A 23,151-nucleotide genomic window follows, 5' to 3' on the forward strand; every position below is an offset into this window, starting at 1 on the left:
CAAGACATTTCTGATACTCTGCTAAGCTCCTTGAAGAGGGAAAGCAACACCCCAGGTTTCCTGACTTTTAATAGCAGAAACAACAAACTCACCCCCTTAATACCCCCCAACACCCTCACCCCACGCACAAATCTGCCAGTCAGTGATGGATCACACATTACCCACTAGGAGGAGCCCAAGGATTTCTACACACAAACTCCATTCCCAGCCAGAGGAAATCTCAATGAGGTCAAGGGCATTTGAGGGCTTTATTGCTAAGTGTGGAGCAAAGAATGCAAGCATCTAAAAGGTCAAAAGCACTTGCTAACTTGTGGAATGTCCTTTCCTTCTGGCTCCTTTTTAAATCTTTGTATCTTAAAAAGTGGTGCTCTGAGGTAGTCTGGGCTGGATTTGCAGGGCTGACAAAAAAGTTATTCTAGCAATCGTGTATTGCAGGAGTTCCCGTCTGGCAGAGCAGAAATGAAGCCGACTAGGAACCGTGAGGTTGCAGGTTTGATCCCTGGCCTCGCTCAGTGGGTTAAGGATCCAGTGTTGCCCTGAGGGTGGTGCAGGTCGCAAACATGGCTTGGATCTGGCGTTGCTGTGGCTCTGGTGTAGGCCAGCAGCTGTAGCTCTGATTAGACCCCCGCCCTGGAAACCTCAATATGCGGAGGGTGCAGCCCTAAAAAGCGAAAAAAAAAAAAAAAAAAGGACAATATTGTATTGCATACTTCAAAGGTGCTAGGAGAATAAATTCCCGAAGTTCTCAGCACATAAAAAAGTACTATATGAGATTAACCTTATTGTGGCAATCATTTCCAAATGAATTTGTGAATTAAATCATTATGTTGTACATCTTAAATTTACACAAAGGTTTATGTCACGTATCTCAATAAAGCCAGAAAAAGAAGAAAAAACTATTCTGACATTCATCATTAAAATGGTAAGGAAGACTTTACTCAAGACTATTGCAATAGGTGTCAAGGGGGTACCGATGGAGAGTAAGATCAGGCTCAACTCTGAATATAATAAGAACAAATGGATTTACAGCCAAGGAACAGAGAGAACAGGTCCATGGATAAAAAATTCAGTGGATGGGAGTTCCTGCTGTGGTGCAGTGGGTTAATGATCTCACTGCTGTCTCTGTGGCAGCACTGGTTCCATCCCTGGCCCAGCACAGTGGGTTAAGAACCCAGGGTTGCCACAGCTGTGGCATCAGGGTGCAGCTGCAGCTCGGATTCTATCCCTGGCCCAGACACCTCCATATGCTGAGGGGGGCAGCTGAACAAAAGATTCAGTGGATGGAAAATTAAGAGGAGACATCAAGGGTAGGGGGATTCTTGCTAAATTGACCTAGCAGGATTCCTACTGAAGGCTGGCCAAGGACTTAGACATCAAAGGTAGGAGGTGAAGAACTTGATCAGATAATTGAGTTATCAGAAATCCCGGATGAGAGATTGTCTCTAAACGGACTTGGCAGGATTCTTGCTAAAACTGGGCTACATAGGCCTGGGCTTGTGGGAGAGGCCAATGTTGAGGGCAAGTTGAGAAGAGGTTCTCAGAGGAGCCTCACTACAATTTGGTTTCATTTTCCTTTCTTTTTTTCACTCTTCTGAGGAGGATAAGATCAAGTGTGGCCCTGGACCTGAGGCCGGCTTTTTACCCAGGCTTTGTTCTTTAAGTCCTGCCTGGCTTAGGAGAAGATTAGCCTGGAAACCAGGTCAAATTCCCTTCCCAAAAAAGAATGAATAATGTCCTTATCCTCCACTCATGTATTTTTCTCAGCCATCTAGTGGGTGTCCACCTAGGTGGCCGGCAGAGTATCTGGGATACAGAATCCAAAAATCTCTCCTTTATATACACGGCTAATCTTTTTTTTTTTTTTTTTTTTTTTTTTTTTTTTTTTGCTTTTTAGGGCTGAACCCTAGGCATATGGAAGTTCCCAGGCTAGAGGTCGAATTGGAGCTACAGCTGCCGGCCTACACCACAGCCACAGCAACTCGGGATCTGAGCAGCATCTGCGACCTATACCAGAGCTCATGGCAATGCCAGATCCCCAACCCACTAAGTGAGGCCAGGGATTGACCCACATCCTCTTGTATATCAGTCAGAATTGTTTCCGCTGTGCCACAATGGGAACTCCACACGCATGACTAATCTTGATGATATATAACTGAATATGTAGTAAACACACACATGTACATTTTAATTTAGAAGGCATATATCTAAAAAATAAAGCCTTTTTATTTTTTCAGGCCTAGAATGAGACCAAATAATATTCCTAAATTTAATTCTAAGACTCCCTAGAATGTGGTATAGAAAACAAAAATCAATGACCCACAGAGCACCACAACCATCGAGACTGTTCTGCGTGCTGTCCCACCCACTGTACAGGTGGGAAAGGCCTTGGATGTGCCAGAGCATCATACCTGTTAGCTCACTACTTGAAATAAACTGACAAAGGAGGACGTATGCCCCTTTTAAAGGTGAGAAAAAGACGCAGAATGGCTAAATAATTTGTCCAAGGTAAAACTGCTGGAAAGGCAGAATGATGGATTTGACTGAAGTGTGAGTTTAGAATCTTACTAAAAATTACCTTAATTTTTTTTACTATCATTTAAAAGCAATATGTTTTAAACTAAAATGAGATCATAACACATGTACTATAACCTATTTTATCCAAACGATAAATCATGAATGTTCTCCCACTTCATAGCCTTCACATATACTGTTTTGTTTTTCATAAAACTTATACACTTCCGGGAAAAGATGCCTATTTGAGAAGACACAGTGATTCCTTTTCCTCCCATTTCCCACCCAGCCCTCCAAAAAAAAAAATGACCAAAGAAATGAAAAGTAAGGAACAACCTGTATCAGCAATGAAGATCAAGAAGAGAAGCATCCAAGTATCAGACATTTTGAAGAATTTTACTAGATTTAGGGCAAACGGTAATAAAGAATACCCAGGTAGGTTTGCCAGACGTTAGCAAATGAAAATACAGGGTGCCCAGTTTCATGTGAATTGCAGATAATAATACATAATAAATAATTTTTAGTAAAAAATAAACTATATTTTTGGCTCATGCAATATTTGTTATTTATCTAATATTCAAATTTAACTGAGCATCCTATATTTTGTCTGGTGATCATATCTCAGAGCCCATTCACCACTTCCCTGAAGGAACTTCAAGGCTAGGGAAGGAGGAGTGCCCATTGTGGTTCAGTGGTTAACAAATCTGACTAGCATCCATGAGGACATAGGTTTGATCCCTGGCCTTGCTCAGTGGGTTAAGTATCTGGCATTGCCATGAGCTGTGGTGTAGGTCGCAGATGCAGCTTGGATCCTGCGTTGCTGTGTGGCTGTGGTGTAGGCTGGCAGCCACAGCTCTGATTGGACCCCTAGCCTGGGAACCTCCATATGCCTAAAAAGCAAAACAAAACAAAACAAAAAACTAGGGCAAGAGAGAGAGATGCTAAGTTCAGGTTTGGAGGGATGGAGGGACAAGGCTAGGGTTGAGGAGTATGGGGAGGCTGACTGGAAAGGCTGCATCTGGAGTTCCAATTAGTTGTTAAGAATCCTGTGGGTTACAGTGGCCCTAAGCTTCAGTGATGTCAAGTGATACGAAGTTGTAGAAAGCCCAAGGTAGGAAAATGGGCCCTCTCCAACACTGCTAGTGGATGAGTAAATTAAAGGAGTTTTTCTAGTGGGCAATTTGGCTATATGTCAAAGCTTTAAAACATGCACACACTTTATCAGTATCTCTTCCATGAATTTATTCTAAAGAAATAATATATTCTAAAGAATGTTGTTTATAATAACAAAGAAATGGGTACAACTTAAATAATAAACAATAGGAAAATGCTTAAGTTATGGTACATCCATATATCAAGGAATATATTTTGCACTCATTAAAAATGAGTTCATAGATTAGTTTTTTGTTGTTGTCATTTTTTCATAGATAAGTTATTGACATAGAAAGATTTTTTCACCACAGGGTCTAATTTTGTTTAAAAAAAGGCAAGCTACAAAACTGCATTATGTAAGATACCATTCCAGTAAGAATACACAGATATATAAATATATGTGCATTTTATGCATAAAAATGTCTGAAAGGGATATACCAAAATTTTAAAAATGGTTTTCTCTAAGTAATTGAAATACAGATGGTTAGGGGTTTTTTAATTTTCATTTCTATTTTATACATTTTCTTTAAAGTGTGTATCACTAGGGTAAATTTTTAATTTTTTTCTAAAATCTCTAAATGCTGATTGCATACTTTTGAATGCATTTGCAATTATAAAATAGGCTTTAACACTAAAGAGTGTTAAAGACCAGATAAATGAACACTGAGTTTCTATTGGGTGCCAAGCCCTGTGCTATAAACTGGGGACAAGGATGAGTCGGACAAATTCCCTGCCCTCTAAGAGTCTAAAGGCCACATTCTTTGGTGAAGTTTCTTGGCTCTTGGCCTTGCTGGCTCCAAGAACCCACTTGTCAGCCCATTCGAGTTCATCCCTCACATTAATCAAATGCACAGAAGCTGACGAACAGACTAGGACAATCTACTAACTTGTGCTGAGAATTATCACAGTCACAGGGGCCAGAAGAGTACTCCATGCAAGCACATTTTTTTCCCCTGTGGGGTGAGCCACATGGAACCAAATTATGATTTAAACGTTGCTTTCTGAGACTTGAATTATACTAGGGCAGGTAATAACTTAAAAGTTTAATGGTACGCAGCTAAAATAGGCAGGTAATACCCTTCTCCTCAATAAACATGGCCTTGCCAGTGAAAATCACAACAACCCAAGTGTGAGATTTTCTCTTTTCAGGACAATAGTAGTTGAATGGACACTGACTGCAAAAATGTACTTCAGATCTTCTTTCATAAAAATTTCTCCAGGCTAACAAATCTCCATTTCCTTCCAATTTCATACTCACCATATACAGTCATAATTTGCTCAGAACTGGAGTCATTCCATTTTTTTTTTTCAAGTAATTTTTGTTTTTTTTTTCCCCTTGCAACTTTGTATTTGCGTAGTTTAATTAAGGTATTTTATCTCCTTTCCTTAATTTTCCTTTCTTGAAAGGCGTCTTGTTGATACACTCATAGAACAAACTTTAAACAGAAAATGCATTTTTTGAATTAGGAAAAAATATTCCAAATCTAGGGAGGGAATAATGGAAAGGGACTTTGGTGAAGAAGTTAAGAACCATCACACAAGGCCTTCTACAACTGCTTGCTTACTTGCACTTCAACCAGGATCACCCTGGGGCCAAATTCTTATGCTCCAATATGAAACTGAGCCCCTACCACACGAGGTAGAAGATACTGGGCACAGCTCTCTTTCCTGAGGTAGTCATAAAGGAGCTGCCCCCTGGTGTAGCTTCCTTGGTTGCCAACTTACCTACCCAAATTTTCTGTAATTGCAACCAAAGTCCACACAATCTACTCAATGTTCTAAGAACATGGTGTACCCACTGAGGCTCATCCAAAAGGCAAACCAAGCACATTCTTAGGGTGCCGGCATCAAGGGAATGCTTGCGCACACACACACACAAAACTAGAAATATATTTTTCATCATCATTCAAAATTACAAAACAAAGCATAGAACTAATTGATACTTATTTTAAGGTTCAGTATATGTTGGGGTTCTTGTTTTTGTTTTTTAATTTCACACACAAGTTTAAGACCTATAAACTCTTTTTGAAACATACGGAAATTCCTGGACCAGGGATCAAACCTGAAGCTGGAGCTAAGACCTATGCCATATGTGCAGCAATGCCGGATCCTTAACCCACTGGGCCAGGCTGAGATAAAACCGGCACCTCCACAGACATAAGCTGGATCATTAATCCACTGCAGCATAGTGGGAACTCCTAAAGGCTTTTTTTTTTTTTTTTTTTTTTTGGCTACGCCTGTGGCATGTGGAAGCTCCCTGGCTAGGGAATGATTCCAAGCCACAACAGTAACCGGATCTTGTTTTTTTTCTTTTAAGATTTTAATTTTTTTATTGTAGTTGATTTACAATATTCTGTCTTTAACCCACTAGCCACTAGGGTACTCTAGGACCTCTAAACCCTTTTTTTTTCTTTTTTCTTTTTAGGGCCACACTTGTAGCCTGTGGAAGTTCCTAGGCTAGGGGTTGAATCAGAGCTACAGCTGCCGGCCTACACCACAGTTCACAGCAACGCTATATCCCTGACCCACTGAGTGAGGCCAGGGATCAAACCCACATCCTCATGGATACTAGTCGGGTTCAGTACCACTGAGTCACAATGGGAACTCCCCAGGATCCCTAAACTCTTAATCCGACCTCAGTGATATTAACTCAAGGTAAATGTTCTTAGAACTTTTAACATTAAAGCACTGTGAGGAGTTCCTGTCGTGGCGCAGTGGTTAACGAATCCGACTAGGAACCATGAGGTCGCGGGTTCGGTCCCTGCCCTTGCTCAGTGGGTTAACGATCCGGCGTTGCCGTGAGCTGTGGTGTAGGTTGCAGACGCGGCTCGGATCCCGCGTTGCTGTGGCTCTGGCGTAGGTTGGTGGCTACAGCTCCGATTCAACCCCTAGCCTGGGAACCTCCATATGCCGCGGAAGCGGCCCAAGAGATAGCAGCAACAACAACAACAACAACAACAACAACAAAAAAAAAAGCACTGTGATGTTCACATTCATCAGGCAATTACATCTACATATTCAAAATTTCAATATGTTTTCAGCCAATGGATGCATTCCTGACTCCATCTAAGAAGTGATGAAATGTTTTTCACATCTCACTTTCACCATACACCAAAATAGCTCTTAAAGTTAATTACACCTAGAGTTGGAGTTTCGTGCCAAACATTCAATACCTATTAATTATTACTTTCTAAATATTGAGAGTGCAGTATAAACTATCAAACTACATGTCAAAACCTAGTCCCTGCCACAAAGCTTACCTCAGAAATTACAAAAACGAATCAACTCAGAATACTTACTGTATCAAATTAAAAGCAAGGCTAAACTTGAAAGACACAAATTTAAGGAAACTTTGTAAATCCCTAAGAAGTTACCATAATTCTAACCGGAATTATTTCTTGGTTTGAAGGTAGAATTTTGTATTTTTGTTTTAATCTTCTAACAGTACCACTGCCACTATTCCAGGAAGGAATATTTAACATAAGAAGAGAATGCTAGAGTTGCAATACAATTTCAGTTACTCTCTCTCATCCCAAAGGAAAAAATCAAACAGCAGCGTAAAACACTTTGATATCACCTAGATTCTCCTTAGTCATCTGACTGACTTATACCAAGTCATTGTAACAAGAACCTCAAAGATGCAGCATGCTGCAAAGGGATTTTAATCATTTTCTTTGGTTAAAAAACAGCCACCAGTGCCAATATGTCTGTCTGACAAAAATATTACAGAACATCTTTTGTGGAATCTGTCTATTCCTATTGTTCCTCCTTCCCCTTGGCTTTCAGACACTACAACCCCATATCACAGGAGTGGAGCTGAGTCAGGCTTGTTTCTACAGCTTGATCCAACCCCCCTGACCACAGCTGATTGGACCAGTCAGTCTCATCCTAAGAAATCTGGAACTAAAACTGAGGGATTCAACCTTTCTTAGGTGACTAGACCTAGAACATGGAGGTGGGGGTGGGGATGAGGTGAGGTTATCTTTCCCCTTGCAAGGAGAAATGGAAAAGGACAGGAAGTCTGTCTATAGAGAGAAAAGGAAGCAAAAGGGCAGAGATGAGAGAAAGAGAGAGAGAGAGAGAGAGGCTGGCTTCACTCCTGCCCCTGGCAACACTGGCACCCTCTTACACCTTCTATAAAATATTTCCCCTCTTTTGCATAAGCCCCTTGAGGTGATTCCTGTTATTTCCAACCAAATATTTTAACTCAACCTGATCACTCTGACATGCAATTCAGAGTTTTGTTTCCTTATACAAAGACATAAGAAAAGCATTTGCCTCAATTTTTGGGGTGGATCTAAGTCCCTTTGAAACACATTAAAAAAAAAAAAAAAAAAATCTCGGGAATTCCCGTCGTGGCTCAGAAGTTAACAAACCTGACTAGTATCCATGAGGACACGAGTATGATCCCTGGCCTCACTCAGTGGGTTAAGGATCCAGCGTTGCTGTAAGCTGTGGTACAGGTTGCAGATGAGGCTCAGATTTGGCCTTGCTGTGGCTGTGGCATAGGCTGGCAGCTATAGCTCTGATTCAACCCCTAGCCTGGGAACCTCCATATGCTGCAGGTGCAGGCCTAAAGACACAAAAAACAAAAAGCAAAAACAAAACCTCACCATGGTGAAACTTTGGGTAAGGAAGCTTTATTCAGTAGACTTTATCAAAGGAGCTATTCTCTGCAAAAATTTGATAAATATCCTTGCCCAGTATAACATTATTTTCAATTTATCAAAATCCTGAGAAAACACTGGACTTACATTTGTAAAAATGAAGATTTTTATTATGTTTCAAGAGCTCCATTCATAGAGTAGTGTACAATGAAAACAAACTGGGCCTCTCCTATGATAGCACAACCAGCTTGTGTTCAAACAGGTCATACAAAGAAGTAAAAGATAACTTCTACAAAGTGGTGCTATTAGTATATACATCTCAGAAAAATTTTTTAAAAAATCGAACTTGGAAAAGAACTACCTGACTATTCAGATCAGGAGAATCTTAGAAACCTTCTCAAGGAGTCTTGAGAATTATTCAACAATAATTGCCTTGGGGAATGTAGATGACATTATCTTCTGTCATAAATAAAAACTTTTTTTTTTAGCATCTAGTGACATTTATTGAACATGTAATATGGGCAGGCACTGTGTTATCTTGTTTATTGTTATATTCTCTTTACTTAGAACAACCTTGGCACATAAAAGGCACACACTAAATATTTCTAGATAAGCAAATGAATATTGAAAAATAATCAATCTATGCTATCTGGTAAGTAGAAAATAATCTGTCCAATGAGACAATGACTAAATGATGGTTTTAAAACTACCCTCCCCTTTTTTTGTGTGTGTCTTTTGTCATTTTAGTGCCGCACCTCCAGCATATGGAAGTTCCCAGGCCAGGGGATGAATTGGAGCTATAGCCGCCAGCCTACACCATAGCCACAGCAATGTCAGATCTGAGCTGCATCTGTGACCCACACCACAGCTGACAGCAACGCTGGATCCTTAACCCACTAAGCAAGGCCAGGGATCGAACCCATGTCCTCATGGATACTAGTCAGGTTCATTAACCGCTGACCCACGATGGGAACTCCAAAACTACCCTCTTTTGTACATATTATACAAAGAATTCATATGAATTGGTAAAATAGAAATATCATAATATATAAATGGACACAGAATATGGTGTCAATAGAATTAAAAAAAACTATTAATTAAAAGTAACAAAAATGTTGATCACCAGTAAAAATCTAAGAAAAACAAGTTAAGTATTATCTTGCCTAGTAATTAAAAATTTTAAATGTAGGTGAAATATAGTTTCAAGGAGGGTGTAGTGAAACTTGTATATTCCTACAATGCTATAGCAGACTAAATTAACATAGTTTAATAAAAATTATAATTATTTTCCTGCTGTAAAGTTCTGAGAATTAACTCTAAAAAGGGACATCAAAAGAAGGAAAATTATATCTATGAAAATGTTTACTATTAAATAGTTTTTATATTTGTTTAGGTGTTTAGAAATAGAACATTATGGAGTTCCTGTTGTGGCGCAGTGGTTAACGAATCCGACTAGGAACCATGAGGTTGAGGGTTCGGTCCCTGCCCTTGCTCAGTGGGTTAAGGGTCCGGTGTTGTTGTGAGCTGTGGTGTAGGTCGCAGACGCGGCTCGGATCCCGCGTTGCTGTGGCTCTGGTGTAGGCCGGTGGCTACAGCTCCGATTCGACCCCTAGCCTGGGAATCTCCATATGCCGCGAGAGCGGCCCAAGAAATAGCAAAAAGACAAAAAAAAAAAAAAAAAGAAATAGAACATTATTTATAATAATAAAAAGTTAAAATTAGCCAATAACTGAAGAATCATTAAGTAAATGATGGTACTGCATTCAATAGACAGTATGCAGCTTTTTAAGAAGATAAATATGGAAAATATAGAAAATATACTATTGTGGAGGAATAGTTATGATATAATGTTAAGTTTTTAAAAAGGTGAAAACAGGAGTTCCTTGGTAGCTTAGTGATTAAGGATTCGGCAGTTATCATGCTGTGGCTTGGGTTTGATCCCTGGCCCAGGGAACTTTGCCTGCCATAGGTGTGGGCAAAAACAAAGCTGAAAATCAAATCAGATTACACCATGACTATAGTCATATGTATGTATCCTAGAAGTAGGATACAAGTCCTAGAAGTAGGACACAAGTCCTAAAAGTAAAGTGAAATTTAGTTTTCTGGAATGGTGTAACTGCATTATTTAGAATCTAGATGTAATTCTAAACTTATAATTATTGATATAATGTTATTTGGGTAATAAAAACAAAAGCAACCATTTTCTCTGAAGAAAAAATTGAATTTTAGTAAGGCTTGTTGGCTATGGAGAGTTTGGTCAATAACCTTCTTAAGTACCAAAACAATGCTGGCATTTTCCAGAATATAGAATTGAAAATTCTAGGTGCAGTTATAGAAAGAACTTGAAATTACTTTTGGACCAAAGTGAGGGATAAACAGATAGATGGATACATAACATTTACACAAAGATTTTTATTAAGTGTTTGTTTTGTTTTGTTTTGCTTTTTAGAGCCACACTCATGGCATGTGGAGGTGCCCAGGCTACGGGTCTAATCGGAGCTATAGCTGCCAGCCTACGCCAGAGCCACAGCAACTCCGGATCCAAGCCACGTCTACTACCTACACCACAGCTCACCACAATGTCAGATCTTTAACCCACTGAGCGAGGCTAGGGATTGAACCTGCAGCCTCATGGTTCCTACTCAGATTCGTTTCCGCTGTGTCACAGTGGGAGCTCCCTATTAAGTACTTCTTGATGAAAACGAGATAATAGGTGATCTCTTAAAAATGACTTAGTCTGAAATCTTCTTAAATTTTCTTCCCACAAATGAGAAAATTCTAGGCAGACTATTTCAAAGTTGGTAAAAACTGTTACTTCAAAATGGATTATTTATGACATTGAAAAGAAGTCAGATACAGATATGTATATACTGTGTGACTTTACCTGCATAAAATCTGGGAGCTGGCAAATTTATGATGTGTGTACTTTACCACTCGTTAAGAAGAAAAAATGATCTGTAACCATATAAGATCATTTCACAGGATTGAAAACCAAACACAGACATTAAGAAGATTTCATTTCCCTTAAACTGCCTATTTGGAATGTAATGAAGCTTTTCTAAGTATTTTGAGTAATGTGACCTTCCTAAACTACCTTGGGTCAGTGTGGGTGGTCATAAATGGCAAGATGTTCATTTAATTAGTTATTACGGCTCACAATTGCCAGATGGAGTGTACATATTTAAGGCCACTGCTGCCTCTCCTCTTCAAAAGATCAGGTGGATTCTCTTTTCTAAAGAGTTATGTTATTTACATGACAGACTCTTAAAGGAAATGAAGAAATAAGACCATGTGGCCAACACAGAGAAGGGGTGAGTGCACTGTGACATGAGGCCCTGGCTGCAGAGGGAGGAATACCCAAGCTTCAGGATCAACACCTAGTGTGACTGAGTGTAAAGTAGAACTTGAACTACTATTTGCATCTTCATATTTTGGGTAACTGTTCTTCCAAGATAAATTATTTTAAAGTTGTTACTTATGCACATTCAATACAAAAACAGAGAAATTATTGACTTGTGATATGATGAAAGGAAGTCTTGTAGAGTAGAAACAGCAAGGATTTGAGTCATAAAAATCAGGAATCAAATTCTACCTCTTCCACTTCCTAAATATGTGACTATGAGAAAATTATCCAATTTCTCTAAACTTCGGTTTCTTTGTCTGTGAAATGAGGCTGATAATACCCGCCACACACTGTCTTCTTAAGGACTGGAATGTGCTTGGGTTATGGGATGGAAATTCTGTGAAATTGGATTGTTATGATCATCATACAACTACAGATGTGATAAATTCATTTGAGTAATTAAAAAAAAGTAAAGAGACCAAAATTATATACAGAAAAAAAAAAAGGATTGGAGAGTACATGAGTGCTTGGCACACTCAGCAAACCATGGTGGTGGTGACTGTTAAATGTTAGGGGAGCTGGATACAGCCATTCTCAGCACTTATGACCAAATGGCTTTGTTCAAGGGCTGTAGTTTTTCTGATACTTACATTTTGCATTTATTAAAAAAAAGTCAAAAAATCCACCTGTTGAGGAAAGGCTTGTGAGTTTAAATTAATTTGCAAGCAGTCTATATTTTTTTCTTTCTTGTGCTCCTTCATGGCTCTACTGAATTAAGCATTTTTAAACCATAGATACTAGAAGAGGGAGTAAAGATCTATTTACTGGATACTGTGCAAAAAACCCAGAAATGGCAAATAGCACCAGTACCCAATTTTAACCTCCATCTGAGGTCCATGGCAAAAAATTCTTCTGGAAAAGTGGCTGAGGATAGCATCCAGCTTAAGGTTGCTGACCTCATTTGGGGCAGTGATTTCATTGCTCTAATTTTTAGATGTTCACCATGTTCTTGAGAAAAGTCAAGACTGGGCACGTTTCAAGCATATCACCTAAACCAGCAAACTGTGGCTTCCTATGAGCTTGGGGTCTATCTCTTCTCTTGGCACCAGAGCAAGGACAGCTATTCCATCTCTCTCTGCCAAGAGTAGGCACAGAGGCCAGGATAGGGGCGGCTATCTTTATTATATTTCATTGGTTCAAAATATCTTACTTAAGGAGAAGAAAATGGCAATATTGGAAATAAAAATGTTTGTCAGGCCAGACTGGGCCAAGGAGTACAAAATGATTTGATCCATTGTGTATTTTAAACTAAAATGTTGTTGCTTTCTGAAACCCAGAATAGCATGGCCTGTGTTTCCCTATTTCAAAGGGGAAAAGAAAATCACAGTTTCACATGGGAAAATTACCCTAAAAGGCTTACACCTGATTTTATCTCTTTTTCTTCACACCAACCAAGGTTAGATAATCACAAACAGAACTTCACTCTGCTTCCTAGGATTGTTGTGAGGATTAAATGAAATAAAATTACTCTGTCACATACAAAATGCCACATAAATATTAGGTTATTAAGAGAAGGAAACTGGTATCATTCCAGGTTTGTGCTAGAGATGGCAACAACAAACTACACAAAGAGCCCAGCAAATCCACCAGACAGGAAGTGTGTCTGACTCTTGAACACACACTGGATTCCCTTTTGCTGAGCTACACCTGCCAGACTGGACGCCCCTGGTGCTTCAGTCATGAATGGGCATGTCCTGTCCAGGGCCTCCAGGGCCTCGCCTGTCTGGCCTTTGGTTCCACCCTGCAGTGCTGGCCGAGTGCCAAGTCAGGGCTAACTTCCCCCTCTAGGTTGCCTGGTACTGCTTTTCCGGTACCATCAGGCCTTAAGCTAGAGTCTCGCTTTGCAGAGCACAAGTGACCTAATAATGAGATTCATACCAGGGAACTTCCCTCCCCTCCTCTTTCACCTAAAGCCACTCCTGTTCCCACTTCTTCTCTGTTTCTCATCTGCTCCAGGGCTCAGGATATGGGAGGTCAAGAAGTTAAGACAAGAGCAAAGGAACAGATGTGTCCCACTGAACATTCCTCTAAATAAAGTCTCGCTGCTCCCCACCAGTGCTACTTCCGGGCCAACTCCTTGTTGCCAGGAGCTGGAACATAAGAGGTTCTTAATAACTATTTACCAAATGGACACAAATAACAGATTAATGAATCAGCAAATACAGGTATATCTCAGAAATATTGTGGATTTGGTATCAAACCACTAAAATAAAGCAAATATCACAATAAAATGCATTTTTGGGTTTCCTAGTGCATATAAAAGTTATGCTTACACTACACTGTAGTCTATTAAGTGTGCAATAGCATTATGTCCTAAAAAATGTACAACTTAATTTAAAAATACTTTATTGTTAAAAATCCGAACCATCATCTGTGACTTCAGCAAGTCATGGTAGTAACATGAAAGATCACTGATGAGGAGTTCCCACTGTGGTGCACTGGGATCGGCAGTGTCTTAGGAGCACTAGGACACGGGTTCGATACCCGGCCCCGCACAATGGGTTGGGATCTGGTGCTGCCACAGCTGCAGCTTCAGTTGGATCTGATCCCTGGCCTGGGAACTCCATATGCCACAGGGTGGCCAAAAATGGAAAAAACAAACAAACAAACAAACAAACACAAAAAAACCCCACTGATCACCATGACAAATAAAAATGAAAAAGCTTGAAATGTTGTGAGAAAAACTAAATGTGATGCAGAGAGACAAAGTGAGCAAATACTGTTGAAAAAACAGCACCAACAGACTTGTTTGATGTGGGGTTGCCAAAACCCTTCTATTTGTGAAACTGCAGTGCTTTTTATGAAGCACAATAAAGGCAAAGGGCAATAAAATGAGGTCTGCCTGTATGTGTTAAATGCAGATCAAGGCCTTTGCCTGGACCCTGACCTCTCTTATGCCCGGCCTGCTTTTCATCTGTCTATGTATTCAGAAACTAGGGCAGCCTCAGCTTGATTTCCCAGATTAACTTTGACTTTAGTTCTTTAAGCACAAAGGACCACTGTCAGCACATCTATTCTCTCATGTGAGTTTTGAGGGGAAAAAAAAAAAAAAACTAAAAAAGGGGACAAATCTCACATTCCATTTATTTCTCAGAAAGGATAGAATCGATGTGACAGTATACAAATATGTGCGTATGTTTAGGAGTGGTATGGAAGGATTGTGGGGTACTGTTGTTTTCTACAGGAGACTAAAAGAGACACTCTGCCTAGAAAGCACAGTTGCTAACAGTAGAAGCAGATTAACTCTTACCAAAAACAGAAGGGAAAGGCGGCACAGCTTTAGAATCACGCTACTCACTTCTTCTAGCCCCAGATGCACCGTGGGTCAGGAGGGTAGAGTCAGGTTACTTTGGTGTTCAGTGGTGGAACACAGCTCCACTGTTAGAGCACATCTAATATGAGCCCCAAATGATATCAAATAGTCAAATATACATGTAACTGGAATGGCAGAAGGAGATGAGAGAAAATGGGGCAGAAAAAAGTATTTGAAGAAATATTGGCTAAGATTTTTCTTAACTTGATGAAAGACAGAAATTTGCAGATACAAGATTATAAATGAACACCAGGCATAATAAACACAAAAAGGTTCATGCTGATGTACATCAGAGTTAAATATGTTTTTGGCCAAGCCCATGGCATGAGGAAGTTCCTGGGCCAGGGATCAAACACACACCACAGCAACCTGAGCCACTGCAGTGACAACACAGGATCCTTAACCTGTTATGCCACAAGGGAATTCCCCAGAGTTAAATTATTGAAAGCCCAAAACAAAAAACTTTTGAAAGCAGCAAGAGAAAATGACATATTATACAGAGTTAAAAATGATCTGATCTACAGACAACTTTCATCTGAAACCATGGACGGCAAGAGAAAATGGAAAAACATCATCAAAATGCTGAAACCAAAAAAAAAAAAAAAAAAAAAAATTCCTCTCAATTTCCCTCTCAATCCAGAACTCTATATTCAGAGGATATACCATTCAAGTATGAAAGCAAAACAACAAAATTTCAGATAAAATAAAACCAAGAGGATTTGTAGCCAACAGACTTGCACTGTAAGAAACACTAATGGAAGTTCCTCAGGTTGAAGGGAAATATTTCAGATGGAAATTTGGATCGTTACGAAAGAATGAAATGATAAATACCAAAATAATAAGTATCTGAGTAAATTTTCAAACTTTTCTTGCTCCTTTTCTCTTAATTTCATTTACATTACTTGTTCATAACACTGTCTTGGGAGATTTATTACTGGTAGAGGTATTGCATATGAACTCCAAGTTCTCATAGTCTTCTTACTCTACAACATATTTATCTTATGGGCTGTTTAGAGTCTCTATCCTAACCTCTTCCCATTACTATGAGTTTGTTGTGAGGGTAGACTGGGTAGGAAAGGGGTAAAAGATGGAATCTTTGAAAACAGAGAACGAGATTAAGAGAGCAAAGGATATACATGGTCAGGAAGGAAGATCAGTGCAGGAAGAAAAACAGACTAAGATTAAAAGCTCCCATGGTAAAAGCGAGGTTACCTTACCGGGGAAGAGGCCTCGAATCCATCTTAAATTGTGGCAGAACTTAAAGAAAGGTAAGAAATACACTAGTCCCCTAACTGACTTCTCAACATCCTCACCCTACATAATCCCTAATCTTCTTTAGGCTTGTCAAGTGTCTCTATATGTCTTAGGTAGCACATGGTTCCTCTAGGCATCTGATCTGCAGCTGATGCTGGAGGTGAAAAAGAGGTGATGGGATTTGGGAAAGACTAAGAGAGAAATTACAGATACAGTCCCAAGGCCTGCCCTATGAAGAAAAGAGGAAGTCAATGAACTGGGATGGTGGAGGGATCACCTATGCAAACCATCAACTCTGAAAGAATGTGATAATATGGACAAACCAGCCTCAAAGCTCTAAATGGAACCATGAGATAATTGTTTTAGTGTTTAGGGTACTATAGGCTCCCAATTATATACAGGACCCTAATTTCCATCAGAGGTTCTTTGTGTTTTTATCTTAGGGAGACTTTTTAATTTTTTTTTTTACTTTTTTTTTAATAGAACATTTTTAATTATTTATTTTTTGTCTTTTTTGCCTTTCTAGGGCTGCTCCCTCAGCATATGGAGGTTCCCAGGCTAGGGGTCTAATCAGAGCTGTAGACGCTGGCCTACACCACAGCCACAGCAACACCAGATCTGCCGACCTACATCACGGCTCACGGCAATGCCGGATCCCTAACCCACTGAGCAAGGCCAGGGATCAAACCTGAAACCTCATGGTTCCTAGTCGATTCGTTAACCACTGCGCCATGACAGGAACTCCTTTTTTTTTTTTTTTTTTAACTTCTTTATAACTGTTCCTTTCTATAAAGTTCACTTTTGTCCTGCCAGGGATTTGGCACCTCCTTCAGAAAGAAGGAAGCCTCAGGGTGAACTGCATCAGGTCCAGAACCCAGAAACACAAATGACACTGATCAAATGATGGGAGGAAAATAGAGACTGGCTACCAATCTGCCTATCAGGAATAAAAAATAGGTTTCACCTTACAGGATACCTCTCTGGAGCACTACGTTGAGGAGGACTCAGAAGCTTGGACTGAAGTATGGGCTCTGGAAGGGAGAACCACAATTAACTGGTGATGTCTGTCATGGGAATGAGACCATGTATTCAAGAGTGGGTGATTTGTTTGCAGACTGATTGGTCCTCAGTAGATAAGGGATAGACTGATTGGTCTCTGGTAGATAAGGGACTTCCTAGGCTAATGCAAAGGAGTCAGGTCTCTCTGTGTCACTGAAGCTCAGGACCTGTCTATCTGGTCTTCGTCAGGTCCCAATCAAAGAGTTGGGAAAAACACTGAGTGTGAGAGCAGGAAAAGCCTGTTTATCATCACTGATGTTTGCTAAGTTCCTCACATGAGTTGGGTGGCTAGTTCAGATAGGCCTGGGTTTTGGAAACCATCCCTCTCAAGCCAGCCTTCACATGCCCCAACAGGTGAGGAATGAAGGGGAAGCCATGGAATCATGTGATCTGCAGATTTCTTCTTTTCCAACAAAAGCCATGGGGATGTGAGTTTTGTATACTGGACCAGCCCCCACTCTGCCTCTAAAAGCCAAGAGAAATCTTGGGTCTTGGACCCCCACTTTGTTATGCTCATAGGAACCCCACTGACTCCTCCTCTAACATCAACAAGGAGCCTCTCTCTTGAAGGAGTGCTGTGTCTAGGGCAAGCCCTCCATGAACAGCGGTGACTTTTTTTTTTTTTTTTTTTGGTCTTTTTAGGGCTGCACCTGCAGCATATGGAAGTTCCCAGGGTAGGGGTCGAATTGGAGCTGCAGCCGCCCACATACACCACAGCCACAGCAAGGCCAGATCCCAGACACACCCCCAACCTATGCTGGAGCTTGGGGGCAAAGCCAGATCCTGAACCCACTGAGTGAGACCAAACCACATCTGCATGGATACCAGTGGGGTTCTTAACCCGCTGAGCCACATGAGTACCTCCTAGAGTGGTGACTGAGTTCAAGTATGGTCTTTTGTGAGGCGATCAGGAGTTGAAAGGGGAGGAAAAAGAGAGTGAATTTGAGCTTCACCTGTCAGGCAGCTCTCAGGTGGGGTAGAACGTTCAGCATCTGCAGGCCAGCTGGTAGTGGAGTTCAAGGAGAGATGACTTCTTACTGCTTGGCCAGAGCATACGGGGTGGCCGCTCTGCTTAGGGATGGGGGCTGGAGGCCCCCTTCTCGCCCTTTATACTTGTCATGGAGGAGAGTGAGGAACGCTGAGTGGATGGCTGTTCAGTACGGTGAGTCCTCCTGGGATACCTGGAGGGGGTGAGAGGCCTGCAACAGACCCAAGAGCAAGGCGAGGCACGGCCTCCTCCTGCCACACTCATTCCAGAGGAATCTTGCTCCCAGGTCAAGGAAGAAACTTGACTGAGCAAGGAGGCTTCAGAGGAAACCTCCTGTGGGTGCAGCACAGCTTGCCCTTCTCCAAAACCGTGGGGTCTGCAGTGGCAGGAAACGCACCACCCAACCTCAACATGTCACCTCGGGGAGGAGGAGCCAGGTGGGTCGGCGCCCCTCCAGGAAGGGCTGCCGGGGGCTTCGGGGCCTCCCCGAGGGGAGAGCGGAGCACTAGGACCAGGCCCGCGGGGTTCGGTACCCGGGGCTCTGGGGGTGCGGAGCCGCGCCGGGGCAATTTCGGGTTCCTGAGGGTGGGGGCGTCGGTGCCCGGCGGCGGGCGGGCCGTCAGCTGCCCGGCCCGTCGCCTCCCTCCCCGCCCCCCGGCTTCCTGCGGAGGCCGCGGCCGCCATGTTGTTGTGGGGCTGAGGCGGCGCCGCGGAGCCCGAGCGGCCGTGACAGGCTGCGCAACAGGTTCGCTGTCCGCGGCCTGAAGACGAAGCAGGCGCGGCGGCGGCGGCGGCGGCTGCCGAGCAGGGTCTCCCGGCGTCCGTCCGCGCCCGCGCTGCTGGTGCCGAGGGGCGCGGGGTCGCGCTGTGACGTGCGGGAGGCGCGGCGGGCGCGCCAGGTGGGTGAAGGCGCTCGCAGGGGCTGCCGCAGGGCGCCGGGCAGGTGCGGGCGCCGCCGCGTCCGCTGCGGGGAGGCTCGCGGGCCGGCCCGGGGGCCGGGCTGGGAGGCGGCTACGGCCCCGCACGACGCGGACTGCCCTCGGGAGCCTGGGCGGCCCCCAAGCTAGGCCCCTGGCGGGCTTGGCGGCGCCTGGCGGAAACCTCCGGCCGTGGGTTCCTGTCCCCGCGGCGGGGCCAGGGCGGACAGTGAGGGGCCGGGACCGCGCTGCCCCTTATCTGCGGCCGAGCCCCGGCCCCTGGCCGCGGCCTCTCCTGGCAGGTGCGGACGCCGCCGAGGTTCGGGAGCGGCGTGGCCCCCTGGCTTTCCGCGAGCTTCCTTGGGGCCCCATTTTATTTTCACGGAGTTGGTTTTCCTTCTTGGTAACGGTTGGTGCGGAGGGTCAGGTGAGCCGCATCCCAGTGCGTCAAAGTAGCCCGAGTCACGAGAGGCCAGTGGGCGGATGCTCGGCGTCCACCGCTCACATTAAACCAAAGTTGGGAAATGTTACAATTTGACTTCAGCGTTATTGACTTCCAGGGTGAACAGGAAGCACGGAGAGATGTAATCTCTTGGGCCGGAGTAAAGTTTATTGCTGCTTATTACCATTTAAAAAGACGCCTATATGTGCATAGTGAATGGGTAAGCCAAGGTTGAAACTGCAGATGGCTTTGCATTCTGTAAGATGATGGTGTTTTTGGGTTTATTATTCCTATGCTTTATCGCTGAATGATTGCTGTTGGCAGGGATGCTTCATTTGTCTTGATTAGGAATGAGGAATATTTTTGATAGAGCCAATCACTTTGTGATAAGAATTAAGGTTAACACAAAAATGTTTGCTTTACTAAGTGCTCTATTTGTTTTTTACTAGTGTTTGTTTACCTGCTTGCCCAGAAATAGGTGAGGTGTGCCTGGAAATTCTGTGTTCCAGAAAGCTTAATTTAGGTAGCACAGACTCTGTAGGTTAAGCTGCTTAAGCCTCTTAAGAAAATCATTTGCCTCTCCTCCTGTGCTTGTTTGCCACATTGTTAATCAGTGATAAAACCTAAACGTAGTCTAGAAACAATCACAAAACCTTTACATAAATTAATAATGACGTCCCTCAAAATTTAAAGATAGCAGCATCTCAGATGTGCTGGTTTCTTTGGCTGTACCTACGATTCCCTTATAATTTCTTTCTTCCAGCTTTGAGATATGATTGACATATATCACTTGCAGTTTCAAAAGTATGTAAGACGTTGTTTTAGAAGCTTAATTTAAGGACAGGCTTTTGTGTTTTCGAAGTACGTGGAAAAAAATGTGCATGGCTCCTTTTTTTTAATGTATTAATGAGCAGAAGAAAAGCTTGCATTTTTTGTTTGCGTTTGTTATCCTTTAATGCATATACTTATTCCTTTATAATGAAAAGTAGAATTGTCTCAGAAAACTTGACCTGTACTGAATTATTGAGCAGGAAGCAGGTTAGTTCAACATAACAAGGAGTCTAAAATCTGCTCTCTTCTGAATACAAGGAAATGTGTTAGACATGTGCTGGGATAGGAATTATAGTTTAAAATTTTTTTTGTATTTTCACAAAATCAGAATAGTAAAAAAGAGGAGCTTACATTGCGGTGCAGCAGGAACGAATCCGACTAGTATCCATGAGGACGAGGGTTCCATCCCTGGCCTTGTCAGGGGGTGGGGGATCTGGCATTCCCTGAGCTGAGGTGTAGGTTGCAGATATGGCTCGGGTCCTGAGTTGCTGTGACTGTGGTGTAGGCCGGCAGCTGTAGTTCGGATTCAACCACTAGCCTAGGAACTTCCATATGCCCAGGGTGCAGCCCTAAAAAGCCAAAAAAAAAAAAGAGTAGTAAAAAGAACCTCTATACATCCATCAAACTCAGCAACTTTCAAGATCTTCTTTATCCATCTTTCTTTTTCTTTATCTTTATTTATTTATTCATTTTTTTTAGTTTATCTATATACTTAGCATACCTCTTCCCCCCAACCCTTTGTTGTCTTTTTAGGGCCGCACCAGTGTCATATGGAAGTTCCCAGCCAGGCTAGGGGTTGAATCGGAGCTATAGCTGCCGGCCTATGCTAGAGCCACAGCAACACCAGATCCAAGCCGTGTCTGTGACCTACACCACAGCTCACCGCAATGCTGGATCCTTAACCCACCGAGTGAGGCCAGGGATTGAACCCACAACCTCATGGTTCCTAGACGGATTCGTTTCCACTGTGCCACAATGGGAACTCCCTTAAATAATCTTAAGATTTTTATTTTACTGTATTTTGAATACAGAATTTCACAAATGTTTGTCTTTGTAGTAAAACAAAAAGAACATTTATTGGCCATCTCCTTCAGTTACTTTCCTCAATATGAACATTTTTTGGCCATCTCCTTCAGTTACTTTCCTCAATAACGCAATATATTTACCATGGTTGTCATTTTTTGCGCACTTAATGCCCGCCAGATCCTGCGCCTGTTGCATAATCGTTTGAAGCTCACAAAGACCCTATGAATAGTTCTTTTCCTCCCATCAGATAGTTAAGTGAAATGTTAACCTGGAGGTTAATTCGTAGTCTAGGATCTCTGAGCTAGTAAGTACATGAGCCAGGTTTCCAACCAAGATCCTTGTAACTTCAGCACCTGTTCCCTTATCTGGTACACTCAGCTTGGTTCAGAAATTGGAGGGGGAAAAAAAAGGTGATTTGAGCATTCAACAAATATTTGCTGAGTAAATGAATAAAAGTATATATTATTACACTGATAACTAACTAGTATTTTCATATACTATATTTACTCGTAAAGCATTTATATTAACAAATTCCAGAAATGATTCGGAATAAGTAAATATGTAACTCAAAATGTAACATATTTACTATCACCCAACAGTGTGTTTGCTTATTTTTCTTTTTTAAATATTCTGATCTTTTCAATACTTTATTTATGGAAAAATTTATGGAATAAGTATTGATGAAGAAAGCTAAAAAAATCAAGACTTTTTTGGTATGCTAATTGTTAGAGACAGGATTTCAAGTGTGAAGTAGAAAAATAATCTTTAGGATTAATTCTGTAAATGAACAGTTCTAAAGATGAAGATGCATCAGAAATGCTGAATTATATACTTGAGTTCCTTTTTGACTTGTTACCATCCTCTGCAGAGCACAGGGACTAGTGTTAGAGTCCTGTTGAGCAGAGTGTGCATATAGGTATTCTTATGAAGGAGGAACTGAACTCATCTTAAAACTGAAGTTAGAGAGGAAGTGGCAGGAAGGAGGGGAGGAAACTCAGCAAAAATAGGACCATGAATACATCAAGAAGTAATGTATTTTTACAACTTTAAGAGGGCAGCAACGTCATATTTCATTTGTAAATGTATTATTTTGAGAGATTCGCTTAAAAATTAATTTCGTAGCCATATAAAGGACACTGAATGATTTATTTATTTGTGAAGCTGTTGGGCCGTGGTAATGGTGGGCATTTATGGATCTAATTCCAGATGACAGACATTTAACTTATTTTACTTAAACAACTGTTTTATGTGTTCTAGATCATTTTCTTTAGTAATGCATATTCATTTTAGAAAAAGTATATGTGTTTTGATAAAATTTTTTTTTACTTTGATTATAACTGTAGCAGGTAAGAGTACAGGCTTTCAAGTTAAGCCTCCTGCTCCTGGCTCCATCACTAAATAGCTGTATGACCTTGAGCAACTTATTTTAATTTTCTAAGCTTCAGTTGCCTCATCTGTAAAATGGGGAAAATAACAGTACTTATCTGATAGTACTGTTTTATGTAATATAAAGTGCTTAGTACAGCAACTGCTGCTTAGTATTAGTGCTTAATAAATGTTACCTATTATTCCAACTTGCCCAATGAGAAATTTCAAAACTAAACTAGCTTCATCCCTTTTTATTTGTTAATTTTTTTTTACCTAGTGA

General features: G+C 41.6%; 2 protein-coding genes across 15 annotated transcripts in view; one reads left to right on the forward strand and one right to left on the reverse strand.

The window, feature by feature from the left end:
* Positions 16,955–21,698, reverse strand: LOC106504180 (formin-like protein 6). Its single transcript, XM_021088412.1, has 2 exons — positions 21,644–21,698; positions 16,955–19,404 (listed from the first exon to the last, which is right to left on the reverse strand). Exons 1-2 carry the CDS (start codon positions 21,696–21,698, stop codon positions 18,575–18,577), a joined length of 885 nt encoding a protein of 294 aa, XP_020944071.1. The 3' UTR covers positions 16,955–18,574.
* ITSN2 (intersectin 2) overlaps positions 18,547–23,151 on the forward strand; it is a 145,129-nt gene continuing 140,524 nt past the window's right edge. For 3 of the 14 annotated variants that reach the window (XM_021088354.1, XM_021088357.1, XM_021088361.1), the window contains exon 1: positions 18,737–19,186. The gene's annotated coding sequence lies outside the window, so the exon portion shown is untranslated. The other 11 variants (XR_002342965.1, XM_021088363.1, XM_021088358.1 and 8 more) reach the window with 10 other exon arrangements.

The sequence above is a fragment of the Sus scrofa genome, chromosome 3, assembly GCF_000003025.6.
Source record: "Sus scrofa isolate TJ Tabasco breed Duroc chromosome 3, Sscrofa11.1, whole genome shotgun sequence".
Classification (NCBI taxonomy): domain Eukaryota; kingdom Metazoa; phylum Chordata; class Mammalia; order Artiodactyla; family Suidae; genus Sus; species Sus scrofa.